This window comes from Cannabis sativa, chromosome 6, assembly GCF_029168945.1.
Source record: "Cannabis sativa cultivar Pink pepper isolate KNU-18-1 chromosome 6, ASM2916894v1, whole genome shotgun sequence".
In the NCBI taxonomy this organism is placed as follows: Eukaryota; Viridiplantae; Streptophyta; class Magnoliopsida; order Rosales; family Cannabaceae; genus Cannabis; species Cannabis sativa.
In genome coordinates, this window is record NC_083606.1 from 42,201,834 (window position 1) to 42,216,625 (window position 14,792).

The 14,792-nt window shown below is 33.7% G+C and overlaps 1 protein-coding gene across 6 annotated transcripts; it reads right to left on the minus strand.

Moving 5' to 3' along the window:
• Nucleotides 1-3,754: 3,754 nt before the first annotated feature.
• On the minus strand, nucleotides 3,755-12,763 carry LOC115724943 (OVARIAN TUMOR DOMAIN-containing deubiquitinating enzyme 2). 6 transcript variants are annotated; one of them, XM_030654321.2, is made up of 10 exons: nucleotides 12,287-12,750; nucleotides 12,068-12,128; nucleotides 11,599-11,673; nucleotides 11,443-11,488; nucleotides 11,117-11,225; nucleotides 5,372-5,463; nucleotides 5,198-5,260; nucleotides 4,756-4,874; nucleotides 4,287-4,362; nucleotides 3,755-4,181 (listed from the first exon to the last, which is right to left on the minus strand). In XM_030654321.2, exons 3-10 carry the CDS (start codon nucleotides 11,661-11,663, stop codon nucleotides 4,125-4,127), a joined length of 627 nt encoding a protein of 208 aa, XP_030510181.1. In that variant the 5' UTR covers nucleotides 11,664-11,673; nucleotides 12,068-12,128; nucleotides 12,287-12,750; the 3' UTR covers nucleotides 3,755-4,124. The 6 variants fall into 6 exon arrangements, with proteins under 6 accessions (XP_030510181.1, XP_060973236.1, XP_030510179.1 ...); XM_061117253.1 differs by having other exon boundaries at nucleotides 12,293-12,659; XM_030654319.2 differs by lacking the exon at nucleotides 12,068-12,128 and having other exon boundaries at nucleotides 12,287-12,763.
• Between the last annotated feature and the right edge of the window lie 2,029 nt (nucleotides 12,764-14,792).

Here is a 14,792-nt window from a genome sequence, read left to right on the forward strand (position 1 = left end):
CTTTAATTATTTAATGTATTGATTTTTTAATAAAAAAATAGTTTTTAATTTTTGATATTTTCGGGTTACGGTTTCTAACTCGACCACCGAAAATAACTAATATGTGACCTGAACCCAAAACCCGTTACAGTCATTTTCGGGTTCAACCCGACCCGACTATACGGGTTTTCAGTTAGCTGGGTTTTTTGGCATCGGTTCGGGTTGGGTCTTCGGGTTTTTTGGGTTGGCGGATCTAAATGTGCAGCCCTACTAACAAGTATGTTGATTAACATCTTAAATATGAATATCTCTAAAACAATGAAATTAAACACATTAGAGTTTAGATAATCTTACATTGATTGCAGCAGAATATAATGACTCCTTCCGCTCAGATCTCTAACCCTTGTTCCTTTCCGTCGCAGAGTATTATCAAGATCCTAGCCTGGATCTCTTTCTCTCCTTCGGGTTTGGTTACCACCGTCTTACTCACTATGATTGAGTACTTGACTTGCTATGTGTGGGCATGGCACTCTATCACTATAGGCTCGAATATGGTGAAGAACAATGAAGGAGGCTTGAAATCACTATCGAAGGTGTCTCTCATCTACTAGTTGTCTGATAGAGAAAATTAGGTTTGATTTGGTTGAAGGAAATATTTGAATTGTCAATTGGATGAGATGAGAACATCATGTTCCATATATAGTGTTTCAACTAGAGCTTAGGGTTAAATTATATGGATTAAGAAAGAATAAAATATTGGGCAAAAATTACTTCTAAGGTCGGCCATATAAAGAACCACTTTCTAGTTACAATTTTGCCACTTTATTTCAACAAGTTATTCCTCTTTCAATAATACCACATTTTCCAATTCAATCCTATAAATGTCAAAACTATTTATTTAATAATTATAATTAATTATCAAATAAAATTGTCATTTATATTATTTATTAATTAGACCATACAAAGTCTCTTAATTAATAAATAGCACCCAAAACCTCTTTTCTTCACAATTAAGCCATTTCTTAATGAAAATTCATAAATAAGACATAGTCTAAAAATTGATTAATTAAAATCAGTTAACTAAGTCTGCAAGCAGTATTATCTCAACTAGTGAGGGGACCATGGGCCTATATAACTCAGTTTTCAATATGTAGATCTAGAATTCACCAAGTAAATTCTCTAAATTATTAATTCCGGCTTGTGCCACTATAGATTTGGAATTGAATAGCAATCTCAATTACATAGAATGCTCTATGTGTACCACGATATAGATACGTTATGATTATCCATTATTACAATCTTAATAGTCAAGGATCCTCTATAGATGATCTACATTAAATAGAGATAAATTTATCGTTCTACCCTTCAATGTATTTTATCTTTAAAACACTTAGTTACCTATAAATGATATTTCAGTAAACTAATATAATTACTGAAATGAGATCTCAATCATTTATTTTTATTCAGCCAAGCTCAAAGGAAATCATCGTTTCACTTTTAAATACTTATAGAAGCTATAGATTCCATATCTATGATTAGCGCTCCCACTCAATTGAACTACCATGTTCCCAAGATGTAAATATCCGCCAGAACCATTAGTTAGCATCCACGAACAACTTGAAGAACATAAATAATACAACTAAGTTGAACCTAACCATATCAGGATTAAGATCCATAAACCTATGATCAACCATTGATATTGACTTAGAAAGATATAATGGTAAGTTTATGATATCTTATCCAAGATCAATATCGGTCTCTTCCAATGTGTACTCCGTACATCCGACACTGGTAAACTATGCCAATGCCCTGGAAAGGACATAACACTTATCCAAGATGTAAGTATACCTTATCGCCGATTATCATGTCAGTATAAATCCAGTGAACTGACAAATCATGAGAATTCCACTGTGCTGACGATACTATAATCATGAACAAATATATGTATATATGTCCTGAACTTAATAGAATTTATACATTAAATATAATTATGAAATAAATCATGCGAACTACGCAACATAGAATGAATTATGATCGTTATTAATTAGTAAATTTAATTATATTGAAATGGATTTTATTTAGGGCACAAAATCCAACACCATTACCACCACCACAAATATTTTCTTTAAAAAAAAAAAAAAAAAAAAAAAAAACACCAATCTGAAAAATAGTATGCCTTTGCTCTTCAAAAACCCCCAATTTGAAAGTTGAAAAATCCAATTCAAACCCGTTAAGGTTCCACCATTATTAAATATAGAAGGAAAATCTTGCGAGAAGTTTCCAAAGGCTAAGATCTAAGAAATCAAAGGAAAATCATTGAGGTGCCCACTATTGCTATCGACCTGGTGGAGATCGAGGTCAACTCTTCTGATCGTTGATCGTTTTTTATGCCCACTAATTCTTCTTCTCTTCTCTATTTTGAGAAAGCTTATTAAAATAAGGGTTAAATAAATCCCCAAAGTTTTTATCTTTAAGCTTTTTTTTCGTTTTCTCTTCTCATTCCCAATATAAAATTCTCTTATTTATTTGTTTAGAGAAATAATGTGCTGTTGTCAAAGCAAAAAGAGAACTCCAAAATCAGGTGCTACTACTGCTACATCCGCCTCCTGTGGATTTGCACCTGGCTCAGTGGGTTGTACCATTGCTCATCAAACTTATCAACACCATCACCAACAAACCTCACTTATCGTTCAAACCCAAAAAATTTAAGCTAACCCTAAAACTCATTTACCACCAGTACCCAAACTCCAGCAAGAACCAATGCCACAACCCAAGCAGCCTCTCCCTCTTCCACATCCAAGCCCAATTTCTTCTAACCTAATTCCACCAAATGCTATCCAAGGTACTTGGGTCTTGCAAAAAGTTTCAAAATAGCATATTATAAATGAAGAAGATCGCCTGGATCTAGGTCTCGCAGAAGAAAGGAGGAAGAAGTTACAGGGTTGGGGAGGTTATGATCGTTCTAGAAGAAAAAGAAAAAGAAAAAGAAAGATAAAGAAGAAAAAATAATATCCTCTATTTTTTTAAAAAAATTAAAATTATGTAAGTCACTTACAATTTACCACGTATACACTTACTTACACGTAAGTAAGTAGTCTAACTGAGACTTTGACAAAAGTAAAAATACCAAAACAAATAAATTTATAAAGTGTTACATTCTATAAAGTTCAAGTAATTTTACCGCTAATATCTCGTAAACTAGCTTTTCTTTTACCTTATTTATGTAAATAGGGCACAACATCAAATACAACAATTGAATGAACATCTTTGTTCCTGGTTAAACATATAACCAAACAATTAATTTTTAAATAACACGGTATAAAAATTGAAAAGTCTATAAGGGTAGTCACTTAAAATTTACTACGTATACACTTATGTACACATAGGCAGTCTAACTTAGGGGTGTTCATAAAATAGCCGATCCAATTCAATCCGCAAAGTGCGGATTGAATTGAAAAATTCAAAATTCGCACTTGTGCGAATTGAATGTTGATTGACATGTAAAAATAACTGATCCAATCCAATCTACACATATTTATAACAAAATTAAAAAAAATTATATATACAAATAACATTTTAATGTAAAGAAAATAGTAATTTAAAAGTCTTAATACATATAATACAATTATACTGCAAAACTTAATAGATAAAATGTATATTCTATTCTTATATATTTTTTTTTACATACAATTTAAAATAAAATTAAATATAAAAAAATGCGGATTGAATCGGATGAACAGTCCTAGTCTAACTAAGACTTTTAGACAAAAGTATAAATACCAAAACAAAATAGAAGTTCAATAAATTTTGCCTTCAAAAAATAAATTTATAAAGTGTTACAATCCATTAATTTCAAGTAATTTTACCGCTGCTAATATCTCTTATGTAAACTAGCTTTTCTTCTACCTTATTTATGTAAGTAGGGCACAACATCAAATACAACAATTGAATGGACATCTGTAGTTTCTTTATTCCTGGTTAAACATATAACCAAAAAATTGATTTTTAAATAACACGGTATAAAAATTGAAAAGTCTGTAAGGGGTAGTGAAGAACACAACGACTGAATAATCCCCATTGAAGAGCGCATTGATCTGTCATTGTCCTACTCTCTTGATTCTGGTTCTTTTATTTTCTACAGTTTGTTATCTGTATTCTTGAAAGTTGGCATGGCCTGTAGCCCTCGCATGATCAACAGCCTCCTGAAAAATTACGTATATAAAACATCAAGAAAACTTGTGATAACAAAGGCCATTGAGAATGATGGAAGTTACATAATCAAAATTTGATGGATGGGAGATAATGACCTTTTGGCCCTTCACTCCGATTTGGCATACCCCACAGCGCAACGTGAAGTTAGAGGTGTCTGTGAAACTCCTTTTCCTGAGAAAAATTCACGTAACAATTAACATAATGAATTCTGGTTGTAAACTACTAACAAGAAACTGACTGAAAAACACTGCAAACCAACAACCTCAGCCACAAAGTACCCAACTAGTCACTCGCTGTACACCTCACATAAGCCTTAGGGAAAGGTCTATCAAACAATGATCTAAAGCTAAGAAGCCAAAAGAACGATTGCACTGAATTTAACAGAATAGTTAGACAATATGATGGAAATTTTTTGGTTGACAACATGTTCTGAAACTTGAAGACTAGTGTGGTATGTACATCTATTACCAGAAAGCAATTGTGCGGTATGTACATCTATAATAAAACCTAAATAATAGTTTACTCGCCTATTCAATGGTAAGTGAGGTGTAGACAAGTATTTACCTTTGTTGCTCCTTTATAAAGTTAAGAGCAATTCCTTCAACTGAGCCAATAGTTCTGTCCGGCTGCACGGAAAATATAGTCTGATCGAACTCCTCTGGTGCTCCTTCAAAGGGAGAACTCTGATGAATTAAGATATATAAAGTCAGAAGACAACTGACCCTTTAAGTGGTTAACTCACATGTAAAACCATTACCACAGATCATCGAAAGAAGAATGAACAAAATACTAAAATTAGAAAAACCAAATTTCTCGTGTCCTGAAAACTGCACTGGAGTAATTGAAACAACAGAGGTGGGGAGAGAGTAAGCCATAAGAAGCTTGGCAGAAGGCAAAATATAGAAGTGACCTAAGGATCATGCAAAAATCTTCTTTGTAATCCCTCTAAAATTCGGTGACAGACAGATATAAGAATATTATAAAATAAACTGAATTCTATACGTACAGCTAAAGCATCATAGTGAAGTCCATCATAGATCAGCATGACCCGCTCAGAGTACCTCATTTCCTGTCAAATAGATTATTCCACATGAACTAAGTAAGAAACGCTCCAGTAATAGCATGGCAAGCTGACAAGGTTTCGATATATGTAAAAGTAAAATCCTATTCAAATGCTCACCTGTCCGTACAAATCACATCGTGTGTTTTGGATATCATAAGCCGCGATCTCACGTCCATAGTGTTCAGCTAATATTGACAGCTCAATGGCACCTTGATGGTAGATCAAGATATAAGTAAGCCAATTAAATATTGTAATGCTTAGTTGTGACGAAAGTCACCATAAAAGGAGAGAGAATCTTCAATTTAATATTTCGATAAATATGAACTGTGACATCGATATGATAAGCCTTCCTTGAGTAGGCACTCAAGGAGAGTCAAAAAGAACGGAAATACTGCCAGGTCAGCAGCTGAGAAGAGTGAAGCAGCAGGTTAGTTATTAGAGTTAGGCTATAGTAGCTTTAGGGTGTACTGAGTTGTGATACACCAGCAACAATAGAATAAAGTTAGTGCCCGAAACTACTATCTGTCTACCATCTCGGTACATTTGCAGGGACATTCTTATCAAATTGGTATCAATGCACTGATCTTCCATGTATCCAAAGAGAAATGCTAACAATGAAGCTTGGGACAAAAGATTTGAGATGTTACGACAACACTTCAGTCGGAGCTCGAGGTTATGAAATTTGATTTACAGAGGGTGTCCGCAAAAGGGAATATTAGATCCTTTTAGAATATTAGTTGTAAAAATTAGGGCAACTTGTATTTAGTAGTTTCCTATTTGTATTTAGTAGTTTCCCATTTAGTCTTTTAGTTTTGTATATAAATATATACTATTTCACAAAATATAACACACAATTCGATTCACCATTCTCTGCATAGTACCAGAGTCATACTTAAAATTGTGATTCGAAATTCGAAATTCAAAGTTAAGGTTCATTAAAAAAAAAAAAAACAAGATTAGGGTTTGAGTTTAGGGTTCTTTTCGAAAAAACCCTATTTGGAGTGCGAGTTTATTCTCACCGCCCACTCAAGAGGGTTGCCCAGCCGTCGATCTACCAAACCCCAAAGTTCGGTCGCCGAATTCCTCACGCGTGGGGCTCACGCGCCGCCTGAAGTTTTTGTGCACATTCCCATGCGCCAGCTCGTGAAGGCACGTGTGATGACGTCTTCGACGGCGTTCTTTTACCGGTTCTTTACTCGATTCTTCTAAGCCCACCTGCATCTGTCTAAAGTTGTAATTTGGTATTTTCTGCCTTCTTCGTGTTTGGATGTTCATTCTTTGGCGTTCTTTTTCTTCCTTTTATCTTTCAATTGTTTTTGCTTTTGAGATTATGGCAGAGATAAAATCAGATTCGAAATTTGTCATTGTTTCTGATGTGGTTCCCGTGATGTCTAAAATCACAAACCATAAATTGATTAGCTCGAATTATTTTGAGTAGAGTAAGACGATTCGACTGTATCTAAGGAGTGTTGACAAAGATGACCACTTGACTGACAATCCTCCCAAGGAAAAGACGATTCAAGGAAAATATGGCTCCATGAGGATGCTCGCTAGTTCCTTCAAATTCGAAATTTTAATGCATGCCTTCTTTCCAAATCCTCAAAATGGGTCATTGATTATGGTGCCACAAATCATATGACAGGAAATTCCAATCTCTTTTTCACTTTTCAGCCTCATAGTCCAACTTCTATTGTTACCTTAGCTGATGGATCAACATTTTCTGTTCTTGGATCTAGCATTTTTGTTCCTACACCTATGCTCACTTTGTCATTAGTCTTACATTTACCTAATTTGTCCTTTAATTTGCTTTTCGTTAGTCAACTCACTCGTAATCTAAATTGTTGCATCTCATTCATCCCTTCCTTTGCTCAAAAAACTTTGTCCCCAATATAGTACGCTGTCTTCATTAAATTGTGAGTCATGTAGTTTGCCAAACATCATCGAGTTAGTTTGAGTCCTCGAGTCAATAAACGTGCTAGTGTCCCTTTTAAGTTAGTTCATTCTGGTGTTTGGGGTCCTTCTCCTTTTTTGTCTCAATCTGGATTCAGATATTTTGTTACTTTATGGATAATTATTCTCGTGTAACTTAGTTATGTTTAATGAAAAACGTCCTGACTTGTTTTCTATATTCTATGATTTTTGAGCTGAGATTCAAAATCAATGCTTCAACCACTACCCATTCCCAAGCAGGTTTGGGCGGACGTATCGATGGATTTTAGTGTGTTGTTATCAATTGGGTTTGATTCTTTTTGTGGTGTCGATCCTTTGAGCAAGTATGACCTCTTTATCCCTCTCTGTCATCCTTTCTTTTGGTTTGGGAGGACATATCGATGGATTTTATTGAGTTTCGTTAAAAAAATGGGTTTGATTCTTTTTGTGGTAGTCGATCCTTTGAGCAAGTATGACCACTTTATCCCTCTCCCCCATCCTTTCTTTTCTTTGTCACTACACTACACTAGCCACAGTGTTCGTCTGCAAGATTGCAAGACTCAATTGTTTTTCATGTTCCATTGTCTCGGATCGTGATAGAAATTTTCTTAATTTGTTTTGGAAGGAACTCTTTCGCTTAAAAGGGTGCAATATTTAAGCATAGCATAGCCCGACATATAACCCTTAGTCAGATGGTCAAACAGAGGTCGTCAATCGTTGCCTCAAGACATATTTTCGTTGTTTTGTGAGCTCTCAGCCGCATCATGGATGACATGGTTGCCTAGGGCTGAGTATTAGTATAACATATCCAACCACACTTAGCCAAAATGACCCCATTCAAGGCTTTCTACCATCACGATCCACCACCACTACTTTGTTTTGAAATAGGCAACACCATCTTAGACATAAAGATTAGTAGTGAGAGGAGAAGTGAATAAAAGGGGTACATGGGTCATTGTAATGGGGCTTGTGGATATAATATACATAGGACAATATTAAGAGGGTGAAGGCTATGGAGAATCATTTTGTACTAAGTAGTAGCTCTTGGCTCTTAGGAGAGTGATTGTCTCTCAAATACCCAGTAGTTCAATTTTTCTTACCATTTTATCATCTAATATCATTATATGACGGTTTGTTCCTTCTAAGCTACTGTTGGATTTCCTTCTACAACAATACCCTATCAATTGGTATTAGAGACTTACGATCCTAATGGCAAAGAAATTGGAAGTAGTTGTGGAAGGTTTAGAGAGTCGATTCAATGTATTCCAGCAAGTTAAAGACAGAGTTGGCATCTAATATATCTGATATAATTGTGGGTCCAACATTTACTTTAGGTCACAATTGGGTTATATGGGATTCGGATAAGAATAATAGCCCATTAACCATTACTAAATTCGTAGGTCCCGAGTTGAAAAATGGGAATATGACTTCATCCTCTTGGTGTCTTTAAGGAGGTGTGACTTGTCTATTTCAACTCAGGGTTGGCAACGAAAAAGGAGGTGAGAGTAGCTGAAGGACAACCTTCACCTTAAGATTTTGGGTATGACAAGGGAAAGACACCAACTGCTCGTTGGATTTTTGACAGAGGGAGAAAAGTTTGCTCTCAAGAGTTTCTTCCATGGCGAAACTTGCACAACACTATTTGGGTCACCATACATTTTGAATGATATAGAACCGACCTTGTTGCTGAATTCATATTTTTCATTGGGCTTGGAAAATTGGTGGGAGATATATGGGGTTGTCTATTCGTGGGCACTACTAGACAAATGGGGCAGAAAAAGCACTTAATTTTAATTAATGGTGCCTTTTGTGCTTTGACTACAATGATTCAACACAAGGAAATTACTAAAAAAATATGAGCCTTCTTGGGTAAGAGAATTTGTTTTTGGACTTAGTCACTATTACTGATATGTGCCATTCTCTAGTTCTCAAATGGTGAATCAACACATTTTACTTGCGTTAAATCGACTATATTGGACTATCTGGACCGTTGGGGGATGGCAAACCATGCTCATCCTCGCCAGATTCAGTGATGACGTGGAACCAAAAATTCAATTACGGTTTGGTCGGTTTGATGATCGGTTTCGGTTTTTATGAACACTCCTACATTAAGATTAGCAGTGTGAGGTGGAGTTTAGTGAATAAGAAGGGTATATGGGTCATTGTAATGGGGTTATGGATATATTATATATGGGACAGTTGTAAGGAGTGAAGGGTGTGGAGAATCATTTTGTAGGCTCTTAGGAAAGTGATGGGTCTCTTGAATACCAAATAGTTCCATTGTTCTTACCATTTTATCATCTAATATCACTATATACTGGTTTGTTCCTTCTATTAGGCTATTATTAGCTCTCTTTCTACAACAATACCCTATCACACATTTAGCGATGGAACCAACCCTCCAAGCACAAGATGACATCATTAAGGAACTCGAGGTAAATATTCACCGTGCACAACAAAAAATAAAAGTGCAACCGGATCGACAAGCACGACGTGCAGTTTCAAGTGGGTGATTTGGTGTACGTCAAACTTTGACCTTATCGATAACGTTCTACTGCCAAGCGTCGCAATGAGAAGCTCACTTCTTCACTCTTTTGGCCTTTCCAAGTGTTGGCTTGAATTGGCTCAGATCCATTCGATGTTTCGTGTATCACTCTTGAGGGCATATTTAGGTGCACATCAACAAGCTACTACCTCTCGAAAGGGCTGACTGCAAAATTGCAGTGGACCTTGGAACCATATCGAGTGTTAGATGTCCGCCTGGGCACCCAAAAGGTTTCACCATAAGCTTTATTTGATGGACAAACCTCACTACATTTCAAGCGACTTGGGAAAGCGTCCCTTCACCTATGTGCAATCAAGGAGAGTAAAAGAGAATGGAAATACTACAAAGTAAGAAGCTAAGGAGACTAAAGCAGCAGATTAGTTATTGGAGTTAGGCTATAGTGGTTTTCATGTTAGTTAATGAATTAACCATGAATTTGAGAACTTGGTTTTTGGGTTTATTGGGGTTAGGCTATAGTGGTTTTTGAAGAAATGGAGTGGGTTGAAAACCCAATGGGAGAGAAACAAGTTCTCGAATTCATGGTTAATTCAATACAAACCTATTTCTTTTTTTCTTTTTTTTTTTTGATAAATTTAATTACACCGAACACAACATTTACCAAAATACAAACCTTATTTCTATCACTACTATCTGTCTACCATATCTGTACTTTACCATTTTGCACGGATTTTCTTATCACGATAATCTAGAGATCACTTAAGTTGGCAATTTTAATGCTTATTAGAGCTACTTCAGAATCTTATCACTTAAAAAAATTGCTTTTATATATTTAGAAAAATATAAGAATTTTTTAAATTACATTTAAATCCAAAACAACTTTTTTTGGTCTGTTTGGCATGACTTTGAAAGTATTTTCAAACACTAAATGTTACTTTACAGATTCGTATGAATTTTCAAAAATAACTGTGTTTGGAAATTCTTTCTTAAAAAATAAATAAGGAAAGTTTCAATGAAATTTTACAAGATTTCTCATTTTATTCTTAATTTTTTATTTTTTAAAAAAAAAAACGAAAAAACATTGAAACATACTTTTGTGATTGGAAAACTCTTTTAAAGTAGAATGTAAAAGCAATAACTAAAAAAGATTAAACTTTTACATCATAGCAGGAACAAGTCCTTTAGTTATTTAAAAACCTTATTGAGAAGCTAGCAGATACCTACTTTTAAAACAAAAGTTTCCAAACACATCAAAATATTTTTAAGAGTCCACAAAACAATCTCAAAAGTATCTTTTAGACTACAAAAGTGATTTAGAAAACAATCATAAGAGTAGCAAAACAAGAAGTAGCAAGTCCCAAAGGCAAGGAGCAGTCGTGATTGTTGACACCATAATTCATGTTCAATTTAAATCATGAAATTCATCTTACCACCCCACTTATCCGAGTCGAGAATCCACGCACAATACTCTTCATTTGGCTTTCCAAGAAATGCTTCCGAATACTTTGCTGGATCACTTGCCACAGTTGCAGCTATAACCTTCAAAAAGACGAATGAAACAACAAGTATAAGAAATATAAAAGGCCATAAATAGGTCATTTCAAGTAAGAGGCTTTCTAGAATTTTAAATTATTAAGCATTAATTTTTATTTATGCAAAAATTATGTTTATTTATAGAAGGAACAAAAGACAATAGTATAAAAAATATCTAGAAATAAATGTGTCTGTCTCGGTTGGTGTATTTATAGCCAACAACCTGTCTCAGTTGTGGAGCTTTTAGTTTGTCATGGTCCATGACATACCTGAAAATGAAAATGATGATAGATTAATATTCAATTGTTTTGTGTTTTCAGCCATTCACAACGATAAAATAGTGGATGGCCAGAATCTGTAATATGGTTCTAAAGCTTACCCAACTGCATTGAAAAGACAACTATTGTCTGATGGAATCACCCTTCTAACGACAATACCTTCCATTTTTATGCACCTGAGAGGTTTAACAACTCAACAGTCAGATGCCTTATATTGATTTATATTTTATAACAGGCTGACAAACTCAATCAAAGAATAGTAAAAAGTGATGAAATAAAGGAATAAAACTCATGAAGTAACAATCCATTCAAATGGTTAAAGAAGAATGTATCACTTTATGACTAGAAAGAACAGACAGTTATTTTGAAAAACCAACTAGAATAAGGCAAAGTTTATGATAGTTTAATATATATGCGTACAAAGTTTATGTAACTGAGAATGCCAACTATTGGTGTGTACATGATATGATTAAACATGGAAACTTTGAGTTTCTATGCTCATTTGTGGCACTATAATTAGAAAAAATCTCTCACATTATTTACCTATGCTTTATTGATTTCCAAAATTACCTATTTTTTTCACTTTCCCAATATCACGTATTCTCTTGTTCTCTCTCTCTCTCAACCTCACCTAAAAAAAAATAAAAAACCCAGCATCCAAATCTCTCAATATCAAAACCCATAAAAAGATCATTCAAAATATTACATTCAATCACAAATACTGCAAAAAATTGTTTGTGCTGACATTAAAAAGCAGAAACACCTACAAATCTTAAGAAAAAATTGAACCTTAACTTTTGAAATAGAGAAAGAAGATGGAATCTTGGGATTGATAGAGATGGCTCCGGTCTCGTGGATATTGGCGGCGACGGGTGCGGTTGGACTCCGTATGCGGCGAAGGAGGCTATCGGACTCGGTAGGCGACGACAAGGCTCGGTCTTATGGGTGCGGCTTGGGGTGCAGCTCGTGGGTATGACTCAATTGGATCCGACCGTCACTTATGATGGAGGAATATCGCCGGAGCTACAAAGTTGGTGGTAAGAGAGGGTATGGAGGCTAGTTAAGAGAGAGAACATAAAAATTCGTGCGATTGGGAGAGGAAAAGAAAATGGTATGGGTGATTTTAGAAATCTGAAAAATAACGTTGACAAATGTATCAAACCACAGTCACAACAACTTCTCCAAGTTAAGCCAAATAAGAATTGTAAAATTTTTTCTTTTTTTTTTAATAATAAAAAAAAAAGAATGGTAAAATTTTATTTTGAAACTGTATTTAAAAAATGATTGATTCTCCTTTTATTTTATTGACAAAATAAATTCTGTATTTTTTATATGTTAATTAGAATTTTTGCTTCCTGAACTTTGATATATATTAAATATGCGCTTTGAACTTTTAAGGTCGTTAAAAATATCCCTCAACTATTGAGATTGTTCGACTTGAGAATTTTTGTCTAATTTCATTCAATTTTACTATTTCAGTGATTGTTTATGTACTAAATCATACTCCAGACTTTGATATCTACCAAATCATGCCTCTGACATGTACTAAATTATGCCCTTTGAATTTTCATTTAGACTTTAGACTTTTTTACTAAAATTGGAAAAAAAGTCATTAAATCTAACAATCTAAATAGTTCAGTAGGCATTTTTAATGACTTTTAAAGTTCAAGGGGCATGATTTGGTACATGTAAAAATTCAAGGGGCAAAAATCCTAATTAGCCTTTTTTTAAATGGTAAAAATAGGACATGAGTTTAATTTTTGACAATTTATTTTTGTAATATAACCAATTTGAAGATATTTTCTGGTACGAACACATGTAAAAATGAAATCAATTTTGTTGTAACATTTCTAGATCGAGTTATTATTAAGTTTTATTTTGATAAAAAATAAATTTAAGGTCTTATTTGTACCATTTTAGAAAATACAGAGTTTATTTTGTCATTTAACAAAAACAAAATATCAAATCAATAACTTTTACAAAATACATAGTTCAAAATGGTATTTACACAAAAAGATATGGCAAATTTCTTTACCAAACTATTACACATGAAAAGATAAAAATAAAAATAAAAATGAGAATGAGAATGAAAATAGGAATATGAAGGGAAGGGAATGGGATGGAATAAAATTTATTTATTTTTTAATCAAGAAAGAAAAACCTTCATTAATCATAGCAAAAATACAACCAAACAAAACTAAAATTGATCTAACTGCCAACCCTTACATAGAGCAAATCCTCATCAAAAAGCTCATTTCACTCTCCTTCATTTTTCTATGTATAAGACTATAGGCTTTATAATATATATCTATTTTTATCATATCTACCTTTACATGAGAATAAAATTCGAAAATACAAGTATTTTTATTGTGCTAAACATAGTAAGCCATTGTTGCAAACACAACCGCAACAGTCACAACCTTTATCCCTTTTTTCATTCCTTTTATCCACTTGATTCAGTCCGAAAACTTCTCAGACCAACCACAACCAATCTAGGCCTGAATTTGTTTAATGACTTGTTGAGAAAACATACTATTAACTCAGATTTTAGTTAACATAAATGAGATTTGGTAATTAATGAATTTGTAATAAAAATTTAAGGGGAATTAAATGTTGGGATTTTATGCCCTAAATAAAACTCAATTTTATTGTAATCTTATTACTTTCAATAAAGATCAGAAATTATATATTGACTTTGTCATATGCTTTGTTCACTTGTTTTATACATGATTATATGTTTAATGTATAAGTTCTATTAAATCCCAAACATATAGTTATTCATAGTTACAGTGATGTCATCACAGTGAAAAGTAATTTTGATTACATGCTTCAAATTATTTAGTCTCATGATTTATCAGTAAACTGGGTTTACACTGACATTATAATCAGCGATAAGGTTTACTTACACTTGGATAAGTGGAATCTCTTTTTTGGGGCATTAGTAAAGTAAACTAGTATCGTATGTATCAGCTATACATTGACTGGACCGATAGTGACTGTGGAAAAGATTTCATAAACTTACTGTTATATCTTTTCTAAGTCAATGTCACTTAGTTCATCATAGATTATTTGATCTCAATCTTGAGATGGTGCTCTAACTTAAATGTATTACACAAGTTCTTTGACTTGTTCGTTACAGCTTACACGTAGGCATAATACTTACATCTTGGGAACTCAGTAGTGCAATTGAGTGGAGTGTTAATCATAGATATGGACATCTATAGCTTCTAAAACTGTTTACCGAGATTTTTGGAAACTAAGTATTTAAGAGCTTAAGAAATAATTAAATGCATAA

What these genes read in the sequence shown, in the direction of transcription:
- LOC115724943 (XM_030654319.2), bottom strand. Translation starts at nt 11,663, where the DNA reads ATGGAAGGTATTGTCGTTAGAAGGGTGATTCCATCAGACAATAGTTGT. An exon ending in GATGTGATTTGTACGGACAG is followed by an intron (nt 5,261 to 5,371) that starts GTGAGCATTTGA and finishes TCTATTTGACAG; the next exon opens with GAAATGAGGTACTCTGAGCG. An exon ending in TTTATAAAGGAGCAACAAAG is followed by an intron (nt 4,363 to 4,755) that starts GTAAATACTTGT and finishes AATTTTTCTCAG; the next exon opens with GAAAAGGAGTTTCACAGACA.